The following is a 19,852-nucleotide window of genomic DNA, read 5'->3' on the forward strand; positions in this document are numbered from 1 at the left end:
CACCCCCAAAAATCATCCACCAGGACAAATCTAAGGCAAGTTAGTATTTCAAACATTACCTAGATCAGGGGTCTACAAACTAAGTCCTGCCTTGCCCGCAATATTGGGCTGAATAGGCTTGATATTCAGCCCGTAGTCCTACTAATATTATAAACGCGAAAGTTTGGATGTATGTTTGTTACTCTTTCACGCAAAAACTACTGAACGGATTTGGTTGAAATTCGGAATGGAGATAGATTATACCCTGGATTAACACATAGGCTACTATTTATTTCGGAAAATTAAAGACGCGGACGAAGTCGCGGGCGTCAGCTAGCTTTATATATCTAAGTTACAGGACTAGATGGCCTCTTCTACTGTTTATTATTTAGTCCTGGGACTAAAATTTATGCGAAAGTGAAGGAAGTCACAGCCGAGGGGCCCAAAAAAACTATTTGCTTTATTACTTTTAATTAAATTATAAAAATTAAAACTAATTTACAATTATAACTTATTCTATAGCTACGCGATGTAGGTGATAGAATAGAATTTATTTTATTGCCGTTTTTAAAGAAAACTAGAATTTGGGTCGCGGTTGCGAAATCGCTGACTCCACCGCTCGTGTCTTGAGGCTGCATCATGGGTCAGCGCTATACGTGGAGCTGTGCGATATAACTCGAATCTCAAAACTAATGTTGGTGTTATAATGAGCTAGATATATGCCTGGTCTTGGCCCTTTGGACTTAGTTGAAGAATCAGTGTGGTTCTTAGGTTAAAAAGATAGAAAACGCCCTGACCTAGATTACCAAGAAAAATCGAACACAGAACTGCCCCCCGATCGTGTAAGAAAAACGTATTCATCCTAATCGTAATCGACAGAAAATTCTGCCCCTTGGTTGGTTGAATTCACTGTTCATATATTTCACAGCCAATCAAGGGGCAGAAATTGCTACCGATTACGATTTGCTTACAAAAGGAGCTGAAGTCAAACTACGTTTCTATCTTAAATGAATGAACTTATTGAAGAGTAAACATCTTATCCGGCCCGCAATAAACTTCACCTTGATAGACCATTTATCCGCGACCAAAGGAAGTGTATTACAATGTCAGTTACCTATTTCACTTCATTTAACCCGATGAGATATGCCATTCGCAGGCAGATCTGACATTCCACATCGTCACGATGACGCCCTGCTGCTCGTTTATCGGGAAACTTTGGCTGTATGGATGCGATGGACTGAATATATTTTATTCTTCAACATAATATGGTAATGCAAGATTTATTCATTTTGTTAGGATCATGACCCAAGAACCAGAATAAACATACTTATTCATTATAGTTAATCCACCCCAGCCCAGTGAAAATTTTGAAATTCCTTCCTTAATGGGCGCCTATGCTGTAGAGAGAACCTAAAGCCAAAATCGCAAGATCGTAAATCTTTGCGGTAGCCGGTATGAGCTTTACCATGATATTTAGATACTTATTAGATAGGTATGTCAGTCAGTAAGTTCAGGGTGGTCAGTTAATTAGGGCACCGTTTCCAATTAATCAAGGAACTATGTCTAGTCATTTTTTTGTCCTTTTGAAGGCAGTTCAATACGACAAAATGTGTGATTAGATAAAGTTGAGTAGAGTAAATAGATAGATCTACCTAGAGGTCCACGTGCAAGGCAGGCGAGTAGTTACAATATCATCACACTAATATTATAAAGGCGAAAGTTTGTATGTGTGTGTGTTGTATGTTTGTTACTCCTTCACGCGAAAACCACTGGACGGATACGTGTAGTATATATAGTACTAGCTGACGCCCGCGACTTTGTGCTAATCCAGGATATTATCTATCTCCGTTCCGAATTTCAGCCAAATCAGTCTTTATAATAATATTAGTGTGATAGTGTGATGTGATAGTTAGGATGATACATAGGCGCTTTACAACAAACATAGTATTCTCGTATGTTGATGGACACCGTTAGTTCGACGCCGTCTGGCCGTTTTATCGACAAAGTTGTTCTATACGGGCGTACCGAGCTGGAAACATGGGTTTCTTACGTAACACCGCCCACATAATGTTTTCGCATCGACTCATTATAATGCTGCGTTTACACGGACCGGTTTTGATCGTGCAGCTGGCTGATTAATCGCAACAAATTGCACAGGCACTTCAAAATTTTGAGTAACTCATCATTATCGTCATCATCAACCACCCACCGCCGGCTCACTACTAAGCACGTCTGTCTTCTCAAAATGAGAGAGTTTTAAACCGTAGTCCACCACGCTGGCTAAGTATGGTTGGCAGACTTCACGCACGTTTGAGAACATTGCATAAATCCCAGGCATGCTGGTTTCCTCGCGATGTTTTCCTTCATCGCTAAAGGAAGTGATATTTAATTGCTTACTAAAATGCACATACCTACTTAACTCCGAAAAGTCAGAGGTGGATATCCGAGATCAGACCCCAAGACTCCTCAAATTCTTAACCACTTAGCTATCACTATCAGGTATGTACTTACTAAAAAATATGTAGTTCTTTCTATAAGACACCCATTTCTCACAGTCACAGGTTCAAGTTCAAAGTTCTTTTCTGTTTTTTTCACACAGTCACAGTTTACGACAGTCAGGAAACTTCTAACGAAACGTTGAGGCTTCGACGTTACTGGCAGGCGTCAAATATTTGACGCAGGTAAGCCCTAAAGTAGCCCTATTTTTCTTTGATTTTACATCACCATAGCCTAATATTTGACATATCGTCGATTCAGGAACAAACCGTGAGTTCCCTCGTTCTAGTTCACTCTGGTACTGTGCCAAGCGATCTCAATACGGAAAAATTCGTCCAGTGTAGATTCGCCCATGCTTAACGTAAAAACGACCTTTCGAGTGGAACAACCTTTTGATAAACTTGTAAAGATTTCCTTATTTGAAGACAATAATTATCAATAGTTAAACAATGGTTAGTCAGTTACTTGCTTCATTCAATATGCCCTGTATGCTAATTAGGGAATTGTTAAAGTAATCATTAACTTGACTATTAGTAGTCACTACTAAGTAGGCGAGTACTTTGTATTGGATACTATTTTACTGAAAAGACCTTAGTGGTTTAGTCAAGGGATCGGGGTTCGATCCCTGGTAGGCACCTTTAATTTTTTAGAGTAATGTGTGTCTTAAGCAATTAAAATATCACTTGCTTTGGTGACGGAAAACAACGCAAAGAAACCTGCACACCTGAGAGTTCTCCATACTGTTCTCAACATAATGTTGACCTTTATAATAATATGAGTACAGTTTGCCTGAACGAAAGAACATTTATTTATTTATTTTATTCAAAATAGTCATAAAAATAGTTAATAGAATTGTGGAATGTAACGACATTGATGCTGACTTGGCCATATACAAACTCAGCTAAATTGAGAGGCCAATTTAATAATGCTAGTCTTTCGCAATATTTATATATTGTCTGAATATCTGTCAATTTAGCTTTGAGATTGTGTTCAATCTGTTTTACACAATCCCTAAAGTAAAATGACAGGTTATTCCTATCCTTTTCATAATACTCTCTGCAGAAAAGGATAACACTAGATTTACACCTGTCAATTTAGTCAAGAGGTTGTGTTCACCGAAATTAACCACAATATAGGAATTGTGATTACCAATCAAATCCATCAGCCTGCATCTATGCATCCATACCTGGACATGGGCCATTTCAAAAGTATAATTAATATGACTACTTTTGATTATGCTTGCAACTTTGTAAGCGTGGAAGGTTTTTAAAAGTCCTGCTGGAAAACTCTTTGATTTTTCAGAATAAAAAGAAGCCCATGTGTTAATTCAGCATATTATAACTTAAAGCTATCTCTGTTTCAAATTTCAACCATATCAGTTCAGTCATTATGGCATAAGTAACAAACATCCAAACTTTCACATTTATAATATTACTAGAATTAAGATTAGGATTGTCAGATAGGTCAATTTGGGAATTTATAATTTCTTAAATTGGCTAATGTCCACTCCTGTTCAGCTTTTAAGACTTCGCAGAAGGCTGGTCATGAGCATTCTGGGATGATGGCATCTCATTTGAAATCCCTATACTATAGCTATAACTACAATCTAGTACACTGTAATAAACAAATGCTTAAGCTAATTCAAAATATTAAATTCAATAATAATAGATCCTTAACATAGTGAAAGTGAAAATATTCTCTAGTTCACACAGTAGCTATTTCATTGCCTCCTTGAATACAAATGACATTATACCAATTGTATAATATATTACCTACCTGTTCTACAAGTTTCTGAGATTCCCATAATATCAAGAATGTCCTTTAGAAAACAGGCTTGTTGGGTATTGTATTGTGTCATTTAACATCATTGCTCAGTACAAAAAAAAAACATTAAGTATATTATGTAAGAACTAAATATTTAAAATATTCTGAATAATAAATACTTAGTTTAAATTCCCAATAAGAAACAAAATGTGCTTTCACTTTTGAAAGTTTTTAAAGGTGCTTGATATTCTATGACATTTAGTTCTTCTATACTTATTTGATCTTCAAGACAATAAATTATATACCAATGTTATGTGAACTGTAATAATGAATACTGTAAGTTAGCTACTTCCTCTACATCAAGACCAAACAACTTTCGCCTTATGGTCAATTCGACCTCTGTTATCGTGGCGCTCGCGCAACTCCAAAAAAACTAGCCACTAGAATGACTGGCTAACTTTAAACACTAATGTGTACCTACTGTGCCATTGCACAAAAACTTGTTGAGTATGGAGTAGGTACCTACTGACCATTAACCATCAACTAATATTTTTTTTGGACGTAGTTTTTTTAAAGTCACCACGGCTTTAAACTGTAAAGTATATGCTATTAAAAAAAAGTAAATAATAAAAAGGAAAAGACCTCTCACCGTTTGTTTTCGCACCAAATCCTAAACAAAAAAGCTGTCACTCTCACGTTAGGGCACAAAACACAGATTTATTCACCTTTTGACATCTGACATGGTACGTTTAAATGCAATAATCACGAATACGTGACAATGTGTAAACTTTGAAATAAATTATCGACTTAAAAACAATAATAATAAACTCAAAAATTAAGAAAATCGCTCGCAAATAAACTATACAAAACGTAAACAGCTCCCTGCTTTGACAGAACCATTTAAACTGACAATTGAAGTTGCCAACCGCATAAATTACTTTCGCCTTCACTTGCTACCAACTTAACATAGGGAACTAGGTACCTACGTAACCGTAATTTTACGTCATACTAATGTGGAACTCGAATAAAGATTAGAGAGCTAGAGGGCAAAATCAAAACCCACAATATTATGATCATTGAATTCTGGCTGTGAAAATTAGTTGACTTTTCTTATATGTCTATAGAATTTAGCATAGAATCAACATAGTTAATAATATCATCATAATATTATCTGGAGTCAGCAAAGTAATCTTTTCAACAAATGCTTGTCAAATCAGTCGCTAACTGGTTTTTAGTCAGTAGTCGGCACATTTTACGTCCATACTCCATAGAATTAGTATTAAATGACTTAGCTGGAACCAGGAAGGAAAGAAATGTAGTCGCCAGAGCCAGCTACCAGAGCCGGAACTTTGGACTTAGCATGTAGGCATGTAGTTATTCTACCTAAATTATAGCTGTTAGTGCATGCTGCTGGGCGATTCAGAACACCTCGATTCGGTAAGTTATCATTCGGTAACTTACCGAATCGAGTGTTCTGAACTTTCTTCTGAATCGCCCGGCAGGTAATGCTGAAAAACAGCTATCTCTTTCATTTTATGCTCCGTGGTTAGCACAAAAAAGAAGGGTATCTACTATCTAAATGTAGAAAGGTAATTGTAGATTCATATTGGAGTCCTCTTTCAATTGTTATTAGTTATCAAAAAATAAAATAATGAGTCTTTGATACTCTACACACTTGTGTTCCGTATCTCCAGAGGTACAAAAAGGAATCCTTATAGAATCCCGTTATTGTTTATCTGTCAGAAGGAACTTCCCATTGATCTTGGCAGCTATAAATTGCAATTTTCAAAAATCACAAGTAAAGGGAAATCCGAAAACCATGAAATTGAGGTTACATCACGAAGAAATATTAAAAAAGTGTTATTTTTGTATGATGGACAGAACCCTTCCTACAGAAGTCCAACTCGCACTTGTCTAGTTTTTAATTAATTGTAGAGTTCATTGATTAATTGAAAAAATCTACCATCAAAATATTTCGCAATATATGGCATTCTTTAATCCCTAAATACTGTACTAATGTTATCCATTTTACTGGAAGAAACCTGTTTTTACTGTGTGAGCTGCGACCAGCGCGGCGATATCATTTAATTTATATGTTATTTGTCTGCTTGATCTGTCAGTGGTCCTTAAAAAAGTTAGAACCCAGAGCCGTAAAACCAGTTACGTTACTGTCAGTGGTCATCTCTGGTCTGTCATTATCTGTCACTTCGTCACCATTATCCAAACTGTCAATTTTGTGGATTGATTAAATATTTATCATCATTAATGTTAAAAATATAGTTAACGACTATTTATTTTGCGCTGCGTAATCCTAATAAAGTATACAGTGGCGTAGTTTAGAATAAGGAATGTCGAAATTCGAAGATAATCCATTTAGTGATCCAGCCATAGACAATCCCTTTGCGGTGAGTAGATTTTCCCTTACCTACTAAAAATCTGTTTAGAGATAAATCTCTAGCGTTTACTGCTTGATTTATTGCAGGATCCAGCTGTGCAGCAAGTGGCTAGAAGTACTAACAATGCTACGAGAGGTCTCGATGACTACAATCCCTTTGATGGACAACAAAATGCAAATCAGCCTTTGGTGAGATTATTAGTCATTTCTCGATTAATAGTGGGTTGATAATGCGACCCTATTTATTAACGATAGCGCTTGAGACGTGTGATAATTGATTTATATACAATGTCTTTCTTTTAGATAATTTGATCGTTTTTACTAAGATATTTCATATTGTTTATAGGACTAACTCTTTGTTGTACTTACAACACAGTACCCAACACTTCACTTGCAGGAATATCTACCTCATTTGCCTCACCTGTATACTAGGCTTTTCATTCAGGAAAAGTTATACAGTAGAGTACAGTAATACAAGTTTAATTATGGCTACACATGATTGCAAGCAGCAGGATGGTTACACGAAGTTTATATTCAAGATTGAATTAAATGAGCTTTAAGGGTGATCCAATACCATTCAACTCTGATTAAGTAATTTGTAACTTCCGTTATGAAGATTTATTACTATGCCAGATAGTTAAAAGCAGTTTTCGTAGCATGCTCTCCAGCACTATCCATACAAATGTAGTTTGGTTTGCATTTGAATACCAACCAATGAAACTCAATCAAATTTTGAATTTTATAGAATCAAATATGTGTCTGTAGTTTGTCACATTTCTGTAAATAAATGTGTAGCTCCAAAAATTTGTATGTAAATCTTTGAGCCCGTGTACCTTTAGAACTACACATTTATACAGAAACTAGATGATGCCCGTGGGTTCGTTCATCTGCATGGATTTAGGTTTTATAAAAATCCCATGATCCAAATTCTTTGATTTTCTTTGATAAAAAGTAGCCTATATCTGTTCCCAGGATGTAAGGTGTATCAAACGTAAACTGTACCAAACTTCTTCAAAATCAGTCAAACTGTTGGGCCGCAAAAAGATAGCAGACAGACAGACACACTTTCACATTTATAATATTAGTATAGATTTGGAAAACGACTAACATAAAAATTAATTTCTAAAATGAGTCTACCATTGAGTTTGACTGGTTACGATTAGTATTCAAATGAAAGCTAAACTACATGAGTTTGGAGTGTGCTACAAATAAATTCCTAATTTCTTCCAAATGTACATAACTCTGTTGGTCAAAAAATGTTTCAAAGGATTTGACGATACCAAATGATGTAGCTTGAGATAATGGGCTAACTTTATATCAAATATTTGACTTTGGTTTTCTGCCCCAGCCTGCCCAGCAACCCACACAGCCGGCCATCATGCAGGCAGTGTCTCCCCCACCGGCCGGTGGTGGCCAGTACACACGGCCAAGCCAACAATCACAGAGCCAAGCACCCCCACCTAACTTCACCACAGCTGACTTTCAAGTAAGTATCGTAGTGTATACTGAGAAATGGAAAAGCAAACTGTACACAATTTAGGTGCACATAAATATAAATAGATATTGGGACTATTTGAGCACAACTAACTTTTAGAGTATTTGCTTCCTCTTTTTACTGATGTAATATGAAAAGAACAGTTACAGTTTGTCAATTTTAAATTTAATTCGAGCTGTCAAACCTTGTGACTTTAACTGCATTAAAATTTAGAATCTTTAAATGTAAAATTCATCTACCGTCCTTTAGTAGGCAATATTAAAAAAGAAAAGATACAGATACTCTAAATTTAGCTTAGAGAAAAACATAAAATCTATGCCATATTTTATTGATAATTTTTACACATCAACTATCAATAAAATTTGATTGGTCTGCTAAACACATCTCCACTTTGGTGGATACTGGACCTAAAACCTCAACGCAAGCAAGTCTCAATTACCTATGTATGTATGTATGTACCTATGCAATCAGTTGCAAAGTAGAAAATTGATTTTCCTATTTGAGACTTGGCTCTTTGAATAAAATGTTTTAATGAGGAGTATGTATGTTTTGGTATGCATGCTATTAACACACTTTCGGTTTTTCTTTGCTTCCAAACTTGCACTAAAGGAGCTAAAGGTAACACCCGTCACTTATTTTTTGTGATTATTAGTCATTTAGATGTAGATGTTTAATTATCTTTGCATGTATGTATTACTTTAGTCTTATACTTATCTTTCCATATAAGATTTCTTATCGCACGTTATCTATACCTCTATCGCCCAATATATTTTAACAAAGAAATCTAAACAATGTAAATATTATTATCAACCCAATGTAGGAAATGCCAGAATCTTATAGAACAGTCTCAGATTATTGTCCCTGAAACAAAAGGGAGAAGCACAAAAAATCCAGAATTACCAGTTTAGTATTTAAAACATTATAATATTTATTATCTTTTTTAACTTTTCGAAGCTATGTGAGTATTAAACAACAAAATATCGCTTGCTTTAACGTGAAGGAAAACATCGTGAAGAAAACTGCATTCCTGAGGATTCTCCATAATGTTCTCAATGTTGTGTGTCTGCCAAACCGCACTTGGCCACCATGGTGGAGTGTGGCCAAAACCTTCGCTGAGAGGACACCTGTGCTTAGTAGTGAGCCGTGGGTTGATGAAGATGATAAAATAATATTTGCATATGATTCAAATTGACCTCTAAGAAGACCTTTAAGTATGTAATGGATGAAATTGTGGGAACAATCTGCACACACATTTGTAATAAAGCGCAACTTTTTTATCACAATGATAATAATATTATGATGACTAACTCACACTGTTTATCTACAGTCAGACTGTTGATCAATGCATTGCTATGGGAAATTCTATGTGGTAGGATATTTTGATAACAATTACAATGAGTGTTAGACTAACTGATCTATCAACGCTCAAACTACTAAACGGATCAGGCTGATATTTGGCATGCAGATAGCTATTATGACGTAGATATCTGCTAAGAAAGGATTTTTGAGAATTCAACCCCTAAGGAGTAAATGGATTTTTGAAAATTCAACCCCGGGGTATAAGGGTTTGTTCGCGGACGAAGTCGCGCGCATAAGTTAGTTTATCAGATGTAAGTAATAATATCTAAGGTTAAATTAAGTAGAACAATCATCCACATTTGCATATACCCCACAGTGTAGAAATCAAAGTTCTACATTCACTATTTGACCTAATTTAGCAGAGTGCTTGTTATTTGCTTATTACCGTTGAGGTCAACTGTGTGTGTAAATATTGCATAGATTACATTAATGATCCCTAGACTTACGCGGATAGGATCTATGCCTAAGATAACATGATCACAGTCAGGTCATTGCTACCCATATTATAAATGGGTGAGTGTATTTATCTGTCTATCTGTTAACTTTTCACGGCCTATCTATTTAATGGATTTTGACGAAATTTGGTACAGAGATAATTTGCATCAAAAGGAAAAGAAAAAAAAATCAAGGAATTCTCGTGTGATTTAAAAAAAAAACTAAACTTACGCGGACGAAGTAGCAGGCATCAACTTGTAAATAATAATAATAATTAGTTATTCTCAGGTAGATATCACACTAATATTATAAAGGAGAAAGTTTGTATGTGTGTGTGTGTGTGTGTGTGTGTGTGTGTGTGTGTGTGTGTGTGTGTGTGTGTGTGTGTGTGTGTGTGTGTGTGTGTGTGTGTGTGTATGTATGTTTGTTACTCCTTCACGCAAAAACTACTGGACAGATTTGGCTGAAATTCGGAATGGAGATAGATAATATCCTGGATTAGCACATAGGCTACTTTTTATCCCGGAAAACCAAAGAGTTCCCACGGGATTTCAAAAAACCTAAATCCACGCAAACGAAGTCGCGGGTATATTTATATATATATTTTTTAAATTAACTTTTGTTTGCAAACCAACTTTTTACACTATCTTGACATACGTAAAACCATTACTGTTTGTCCTAGATTACATGCCCACACAAGGCATAAATGTGTCGCATCATAATTTATGTTTTGCGGGAACAATTTACTATTTAAGACTAAGAGTACAGCATCCTTGCTCCTTCATATTTTGTTTTAGTGCCACTTGGATATTCGTTTCGGTAGAAAGTTGACCATGGGTTTGCTTTAATTTAAGGCTTCAATGCATGAAAAACCTAAAAATATTGTTTGGTCACTATCTCAACTACTTTAACTTTTAATTCTGAGTTGCAATGTGAAACTAATGGTTCAATATTGCAACATTCTGGCCACGCTGTGTATTATGTCAAATCAAATCGTAGTGTTCTAAAAATATTCCTTGTAAATAAAAAAAAAAATATGCAAAGCGACAGTGAATTCTAAGTCGTTTCAGTTACCCATTCCAACAATTTTTTGACTGTACATTATTGAATATATACGAAGTTATGACGCCTATTGAAATCGAAATACAGAAGCGGCAAGAAGAGTTAGAAAGGAAAGCGGAAGAGTTAGCGCGGCGTGAGGCGGAACTGCGGGCAGGCTCGGCCGGCAGACGCAACAACTGGCCGCCGCTGCCCGCCTTCTGCCCGATCCAGCCCTGCTTCTACCAGGACATCAACGTCGACATCCCCCTCGAGTTCCAGAGGATCGTGCGACATCTGTACCACCTGTGGATGTGTGAGTATACATGACGCGAGGCGGAGTTGTAGACGCAACAACTGGCCGCCGCTGCCCGCCTTCTGCCCGATCCAGCCCTGCTTCTACCAGGACATCAACGTCGACATCCCCCTCGAGTTCCAGAGGATCGTGCGACATCTGTACCACCTGTGGATGTGTGAGTATACATGACGCGAGGCGGACTTGTAGACGCAACAACTGGCCGCCGCTGCCCGCCTTCTGCCCGATCCAGCCCTGCTTCTACCAGGACATCAACGTCGACATCCCCCTCGAGTTCCAGAGGATCGTGCGACATCTGTACCACCTGTGGATGTGTGAGTATACATGACGCGAGGCGGACTTGTAGACGCAACAACTGGCCGCCGCTGCCCGCCTTCTGCCCGATCCAGCCCTGCTTCTACCAGGACATCAACGTCGACATCCCCCTCGAGTTCCAGAGGATCGTGCGACATCTGTACCACCTGTGGATGTGTGAGTATACATGACGCGAGGCGGACTTGTAGACGCAACAACTGGCCGCCGCTGCCCGCCTTCTGCCCGATCCAGCCCTGCTTCTACCAGGACATCAACGTCGACATCCCCCTCGAGTTCCAGAGGATCGTGCGACATCTGTACCACCTGTGGATGTGTGAGTACATAAAGTATATATAACCTTAATTTACGCCAGAGCAACAGATATTGGGGCATGCCACGGGGTCACATGGTACAATCGTTGTAGCAAAAATCGTCGGCAAGCTATAATATTTCAATTCTACTACTACTTGTTGCTATATTTTCTATGTCCCTTTTATAATTTGTTCGAAAGTTACTGATTAAGTCGCTTTCTATAAAACAATGGTTAAAGCCACAGACAACTTCACTAATATATGTACAGTACAAGCAAAAAATAACTCAACATTTTTCTTTTCAGTCCACTCGTTGGTGCTAGCACTGAACATAGTCGGAGGCATGGCCTTAATGTTCTCTGGGGCTGGCTTCACAGTATTTGGGCTGTCGATACTCTACTTCATTCTGCTGACGCCCTTCAGCTTCATCTGCTGGTACCGCCCGATATACAAGGCCTTCAGGAGCGACTCCTCCTTCAATTTCATGGTGTTCTTCTTCATATTCCTGTTCCAAATGATCATTACTTTGGTGCAGTCTATTGGATTCAGCGGCGGAGGCTCCTGGTAAGTGATTTGGCTAGATATTTTCGTAATCGTGCTTAGTTTCTTTCCAACTCTTTTCAGTAGAAACTACTTTCCGAACCGGTAGTATAATCTAGGTATGTTGGTTACTCTGATTGGCAGAGTAACCAAAATAGCTAATGTTATTGTTAGGTACCCTGGTTGTCCTACGGATCTCATCATTTCTGATCTGATCACGTAGAGTGACTCCTGACTGTGTGACTCTGAGCTTTCTTAAGGCAACCATGTCTCACTCTAAAATGTTGATGATTATTAATACTAGACCTTATTTTCCAGTGGTCTGATCACGAGTATCGCAGCGTTCAGAGAGAACGTTGGCGCCGGCATCGTGACTCTCCTGGTCACCATTGGCTTCATCACGTCATTGGTGGCAGATGTTATGCTTATGACTAAGGTAATTTTTTTGGATTCCGTACCTAAAAGTGACCAATGGGAGCAGCCGCCGAGTTTCTTGCTGGTTCTTCTCGGTAGGAACGGCATTCCGAACCAGTGGTATATTATTTTGAAGATTCAAAAGCACTTGTAAAAGTTTACTTGAATAAAAATATATTCTATTCTATTACCTAAGCCTTCACTGTCTGTCCGTCCGTACGTCTGTCTGTCTGTCAGCGGGCTGTATCTCGTGAACCGTAATAGGTAGAGAATTGTAATGTTCACACAGTGCGTATTTTTGTTGCTGCTATAAGAAGTAAATAAATATAATAAATAAATAAATATTTTAAAATGTAAAAATTTTTTAGTACTGAAAAAATATTTTGTAAATATGAACTGCCATCTATCGTAGGTACAGAAAACTAGTATGCATTACTATGCGCACTCGGGTTGCGGTGTGATTAGCGGGAAAGGGATGACACGCACAGATAACGTTGCTTCCGTCATCAGTGGAAACAGTACTGTTTTGGGTTCCACCTATCAACAAGCTATCGGTTCTATGAAGCGGGCTCTTAGGTTGAAATCTTTAGAGCGCACTTTGACTTTTTCACTGTCTCGTTTTAACAGTGTTTTAAGTGCGTTCTGTAGATCTCAACCTAAGTTCGTACTGTACTATGTGGTTTAACTTGCCTACCTAATCTTCAATTGTTTATCGTTCGTGTGCTGTGTATCGTTATGACTATCTTAACTGTAGGTAGTAATTGTAACAATATTTGTACGCCACTACGGCTAATGTGTTAAACTTTGTAATCATATATTATATCATCTTTTGGAACACACATTATGCAAATAAATAATTTCTATTTTATTCTATTCTATGAATAATTCCAGGTACATCGTATCTACCGGTCGACGGGCGCGTCCATCGCGAAAGCGCAAGCAGAATTCACAACGGAAATTCTTCGCAACCAACATGTGCAGACCGCAGCCTCGAGCGCCGCGGCCGCCGCCGTCAACGCGCAGATCGCTAACGCCAACCGATACTGAACTATACGAGGTGAGATCCTTCATATACGGTATATCTTCTTCTTGCTCCTGGGTTCCCCCTCCCCCCTCCCCTCCCCTTTCGTATAAAATATAGCCTATGTCACCCAGACCTTACAAAGAATCAATTGACACCTCATTCATCAAAATCGGCACAGTAGTTTAGGCGCTACGGTGGAACACACCGAATCTGGATACAAACACATATACATACATAGACTGCTAAAATCATAACCCTTCCTTTTGGCTTTGCCGCAGTCGGGTAAAAATTAAAATTGTTATACCGAAAACAGGACATGGAGGATGCTTGCCGAGTTTAGTACGCCCGGATTATCCACCGTTATGCCAAAGTAAAAAAAGCTTAGTACGAGTTGTTATCAAGAAGAATCGCGCCTTAACTATACCTAGATTTCATAGTAGTCTGTACCTTTCTTTTGACAGTATCCTTTCACAACAAGTTTTACTTTGTACCTGAATATGTTGCCATCCTCATATTTGGTTCATCATCAGACATCAGTCTTGAACAGCCATTTACAAGGTATTGCCTTTTTTAGGGTTCCGTTCCCAAACGGTAAAAACGGAGCCCTATTAATGTCACTCTGCTGTCTGTCTGTCTGTCTGTCTGTCCGTCAGTCTGTCACTATTGTGTCTTGCGCCTTAGTTCAACAGTGACGTCGAAATAGTACTTTCATTTACCACATCACGTTAAATATAAATAAAGACTTACCGAAAAATCTTTCTAATTTTTCAGGTACAATCGGATAAGATATTTAAGCAGCATTTAATTTGTGCGAAAGTACATAGTATACAAGCGCTTTTCAAAATATAAATACACTATTCAGAATCAAAATATTTTCTTGAATTATTGTTTTTGTGGACACGCGCGATTTTATGTAATATTCATGTTATACAGAGATTTAATAATTTAAGACCTTTACGACCAGTGCACTGGCAATGTAAAAATAAAATGACTTCGGAAAAAAGCTTGTTATTGATGTATGTATGTATTAAGAATGTTTTAAAAATAAACATTCTTCTTTTATGATATTGTATATAAAACCCTTCTTTATTTGCAAATAAAATTGTTTCACGATTTTTCATTATGTTTAATTTAATAGTAAATGTACTGAAATTAATCATCATTATGTTATTGTCGTCTCATGAAACATTTCTTTTTTTTATTAGGAAGCTATTCGTTTATTTTAGGATTTTTCAAATACATAATTGTATAGTACATGAATTTTGAGATAGGCAACTGTCATGTCCAAAGAACGATTTTAGTCCTTAATGCAAACCTTAGTTAAAAACGTCATACCCATTCCAGGTTAGCCCGCTCCCATCTTAGAATGCAACATCACTTTCCATCAGGTGAGATTGCTGTCAAGGGCTAACTTGTACCTATCTGAATAAAAAAAAAATGAAAAATCTGAGGGTAAACCGAAACCGTACTTTTGACATGACACTTGAAACAGAGCAAATATAGCAAAGTCCTGTCAAAAAAGTGTAAAAAAATTATTAAGTATATCATGCCGTTTTGCCTAGATTTACCGCGTTATAAACGTATAGCTCCTAAATAAAAAAAACAATAATAAGTTTAGTTTTAATAAATCATAATCATAATTTAATACGATAATATGTAATAAATTATAATTTATAATCTGTTTTCAATTTATTTGCTAACTTTTATGAATGGCGACTTTTAAATGTTCTTATTTTATGAAAGGTGATCATTTTAAGTTGATCGAGACCCAAGCTGCACGCGCCGCAAAAATGCATCTGATGCCTTTGACGTCACTTGCATTACTTAAGATTCAAGATTTTTATTAGCAGAATCATTTTTTACAATGAGATGTTATTAAGTACATATTGTCCAGTAGAAATGTTAGGCCTAGTTGCATGTCAATGCTGTCGATGCTTATGTTTTTCGTTAAACTAAAAGGGTATCTGCATTTCTCGCTTTTTAATATTGCAAAAAAAAGATGAAAAATGAATTTTAAATTAAAGACTAAATTTTAGTGCTGCTATACAAATTTAATAGCTATGCTGAATTAAGTTTGTCAGTCCTTTTCTTGTACATTGTCAGTACATTGGTAAGAAAAAGATGCACATACTCTAAAGTTAGTTTAGAAAAAGATATCAGAATCAACGCCATTGTTCAAGTTATTTACCGGGCATTGTAAAGGGATCTTAAGCGCGTTGTGCTGATGCTGATGTCGCCTCGTTCCATATTCAAAATTGTACAATTCGTTGCGTTCGGCGCGTGCAGCTGTTTACATAAACGCGATCAGCATTATAAAATTATTTCTACGGCCACAACGGCGTACGGCTGTGCATATTTTAATTTATCATTATTAATTATTGTATTAAGTATATTCTTTGTTTTATTGAACTAACTAGGTCCCTGAAAGTAACGAGTATCAAATCCTTTTGAATCTGGCATCACTTAAAAGCTAGAATCCAGAGCCGAAAACAATAACCTTTACTTTCGCAAACTTCTGACTAGTGTTGCCAGTTCATTATTTTTTTAAACAACGACGATTTCATATATGAATCCTCTCCTATATTATCTTTTTTCTTTACCACGTATGATAGTGTTCAAATATGCGTAATAGGTCAACGTTTTAACATTACGTTTACAATAATATTTGAGGTACTTCATCGCTATGACAACACGCTATTTAAACGTTTAGTTAATGCTAGTTATAACCACGAGCTTATGGATGCTTTAAACTTCATGCCATTAAAACGATTCACCGCACCAATTGCACCACTCAGCAGAATAGTAGAACTCTATTTTCAATAATAATAAAATGTGTGTTAACTTTTGCTAACCATGAGGCTTGACATTCTGTCTCTATTATCTTCGCTACGTCAGTAAAAAAAGCTACACAGATTAAAAGGCAAGTCATTAAATTAACATTGTTTATGCTTTTCGTTTATATTTTTATTTGTATGCAATAAACTCGACAATATTTTAGCGTTTTGATTTGGTCAGTATTTAGATTATTTCATTTCTATAGAATGTTTAACATTCCATGGGCGTTAAATGTAAATATTTCAGAACGCCCATTCAAAAATTTTAACGATTTTGTCGATGTTCGATTTTCAAATGTAGTGTGGTGTTTAAATGTGAATTTATATTTGTATAATCGGACCGTTTACTTAATTTTGATGTTTCCTAAACTACGTTCACTTTAACTTGTCCCTTGCCTTCATGTTGGCACTATTACAGTTCACACAATAATAATCCTTATGTTCTAAGGAATAAAGCAATGGTGCCAACGTGACGGCAAAGGACAAATTATAGTGAACGGTCTTTAGAGGTGTGACTCCTTGCCCTTTGGTGACGTAATATAAAATCCATAATATCATATTAGATGCACAAGACTTCAACCGTTTATCGATGTATAAAATAGACATAAGGTAATCCAAAGTAACCATAGACGTGAAGTTAATAAGTGAAGGAAATTGTAAGAAAACTGTATCCCTATTACAAGCTTTTATGGTTTTCGAAAGATGCTTAGTTGAAACTTTGTAAAATAAATCCTTTGTAAAAATTAGTGGCAATTCTGTTCGATTTAAAACACGGAGCTGGTATATTTTAGCCTATATTTTCTTAATTATTCAAGATAGGCTCGCGTTAAACGACAATAATCGGATTGTGGAAAGCAATGAAGAGTTCTAGGTTTGAGCACGTTTGCCTAGATTCTAGGCCCTAGAAGACACCTATCCATACTAATATTATAAATGCGAAAGTGTGTCAGTCTGTCTGTCTGTCTGTCTGCTACGTTTTCACGGCCCAACCGCTGAACCGATTTGAATGAAATTTGGTACAGACATGGGATACATCCCGGGGAAGGACATAGGCTACTTTTTATCCCGGAAAATCAAAGAGTTCCCACGGGATTTAAAAAAACCGAAATCCACGCGGGCGAAGCCGCGGGCATCCTCTAGTTCCTTATACGTGGATGAAAACACGGACGCCGTAAGGGCTAAACCTTAGCGTTTCGTATCAGAAACGTTGAACTAAAACGTTTCGTGCGAGAAGATTGAACGTGGACCACATAAGGATGCCTACACTCACAGTTTCAAGCTGTACTGTAACAGAACGGTGAAGAAGGAACAAGATTGTGAAGATTTCGAAAACTATCATCGAAAATCTCAAAATATTTTAATATGTTGCAAAATCGAACTAGGGATGAAGAGTAAAAGTTCTTAACTAGAACAAAAATTGTCTAAATATTTGTTCTTAATTTGCTTGAGTGAAGGGATTGTATAAGACTTGAGGACTGATTATTTCTATGAAGGTATTTTTGTAGGATATACGGTTGATCTAAAAGACAACAAATACGTTAAAAAAAATATCACTCTGCGTGCATCTGGTGTTAAGCGATAGGCAATAGATAATAACAAATACATAATAAATTATTGCAACAAAGTACCTACAGTAGCGGACAGGAAATATTGTTCATCGACCTTTAGAAAGGGATTTTGGCTTCGTAGAGCGTTGTCTCTGTCACTCATACTTATGTGACGTTTTGTTGGTCTCAACGACAGAGACAACGAAACCGCTATATCTTTCTAAATTTCGATATACAATATTTCCTGCGCGGGTACTGTATTTAATTATTCCTCAGCCTACAAGAACTAAATAATTCATAAAATGCCCTAGGAGTCAGTCCTTTTGCATCTATGGAGTGCACGCCACTGGTTGTTGCATAAAAAAACCATCCACCAATAAAGTCGTGACTTATTTAATGTGCGTGTATACCCTAAACTTTAAAAAATAAATATTGAATTTAACTATCACTTAGTCCTTGGTTAGGACAATTTAATTCTGCGCGCCGAATCGCGAATATATCTACAAAGTAGAAACGCTTGCTTACAAGTGAGATAGCTAATTACATTTCTAAAATATGTGGAACAGAGATAAACATACAACTTTGTATAAATATTTTGTCTGTCAAAACTTTACTGGGATAAACAGTCAATACTAGTTTTGACGAATGAGGTTGGTCAAAAGTAATTTTGACTAAAAAATGACAGTGAAAAGTGGCCAAGTGCATTAACAACTATTCTCCTTCAATTCAGCGCGCAGAATTTATCATCTATTTATATTAATTATATCTGGGCCTAGTATTAATGTAAGTTATTGTGAGACCGTCCTTACCCAGATAATGGTAAGCGAAGGCGTAGTTATACCTAAATATTTAACTGTTTTGTAACGATTAAGTCATGTTATGAACTTATAATAATTAATATTAAATATAGTTTCCGAATTGTGTAGTTTTATTTATTTATTAACCTCGAAAATCTGGCTTTCACGGGCTCTTAGTCCATAAGGGCCGGCGCACATATGGCGGAGCGCAGCGCAGAGCATTTTTCAGTCAAAATATGACATTGTCCTCATTGAAATGTCTAAAATCAATTGTGCACCCGTGCGGATACTCGCGCATCCGCGCGCAGTCCCGCGCATTCTCTGGTAGAAATTCGCGTAATGTGTCACGCGATTAGAAAACTTCGCGGGCATGCTATGCGCTGCGCTCCGCCATATGTGCGCCGGCCCTAAGAATAAAACAACTTATATACATCTTATATCTTCATCTATTATATCTTCATTAATATAATTTATTTTTATACGCTAGAACAATAGTGATTTGTCAATTTCATTATTACAATATGCCTTAGATAATATGCATAATTATACTAAGGATAGTATTAACAATCATTACTACGAGGTCTCACAGTGCGCTCCACCAATAGGTTCCACCAATCAGATCATTGTAAACTGACGTGATACAGTCATCTGATTGGTGGAACCGACACTGTGCGTTCGAGCGCACTATGAGGCCTCATAGTAACGTTTGTGAATACGCGTGTAAGTCTGTGGTGGTAACACATGCGCATGGGCGCCCAGTCTGACGGGAACTTCATCAATTATTTATTTTTACATGTCAAAATAATAGTTTGTT

General features: G+C 36.9%; 2 protein-coding genes across 5 annotated transcripts in view; one reads left to right on the forward strand and one right to left on the reverse strand.

Moving 5' to 3' along the window:
- Positions 1-5,148, reverse strand: part of LOC123874467 (furin-like protease 2) — a 317,196-nt gene extending 312,048 nt beyond the window's left edge. For all 3 annotated transcript variants that reach the window (XM_045919852.1, XM_045919848.1, XM_045919851.1), the window contains exon 1: positions 4,889-5,148. The gene's annotated coding sequence lies outside the window, so the exon portion shown is untranslated. The remainder of the gene's footprint in view (positions 1-4,888) is intronic.
- A 1,280-nt stretch (positions 5,149-6,428) lies between these two features.
- Positions 6,429-19,159, forward strand: LOC123874471 (secretory carrier-associated membrane protein 1). Of its 2 annotated transcripts, XM_045919856.1 has the most exons (9): positions 6,429-6,644; positions 6,722-6,823; positions 7,983-8,120; positions 8,739-8,747; positions 11,073-11,277; positions 12,188-12,446; positions 12,741-12,858; positions 13,728-13,893; positions 14,632-19,159. In XM_045919856.1, the coding sequence occupies exons 1-8, from the start codon at positions 6,588-6,590 to the stop codon at positions 13,881-13,883; spliced, it is 1,044 nt and encodes a 347-aa protein (XP_045775812.1). In that variant the 5' UTR covers positions 6,429-6,587; the 3' UTR covers positions 13,884-13,893; positions 14,632-19,159. The 2 variants fall into 2 exon arrangements, with proteins under 2 accessions (XP_045775812.1, XP_045775813.1); XM_045919857.1 differs by lacking the exon at positions 8,739-8,747.
- The last annotated feature ends 693 nt before the right edge of the window (positions 19,160-19,852 follow it).

This window comes from Maniola jurtina, chromosome 18 (genome assembly GCF_905333055.1).
Source record: "Maniola jurtina chromosome 18, ilManJurt1.1, whole genome shotgun sequence".
Classification (NCBI taxonomy): Eukaryota; Metazoa; Arthropoda; class Insecta; order Lepidoptera; family Nymphalidae; genus Maniola; species Maniola jurtina.

Bases quoted from the DNA above. Each gene is read 5' to 3' on its own strand.
- LOC123874471 (XM_045919856.1), top strand. From the start codon at position 6,588: ATGTCGAAATTCGAAGATAATCCATTTAGTGATCCAGCCATAGACAAT. The intron at 6,645-6,721 runs GTGAGTAGATTT...GATTTATTGCAG, and splicing joins CCATAGACAATCCCTTTGCG to GATCCAGCTGTGCAGCAAGT. The intron at 12,447-12,740 runs GTAAGTGATTTG...CTTATTTTCCAG, and splicing joins TTCAGCGGCGGAGGCTCCTG to TGGTCTGATCACGAGTATCG.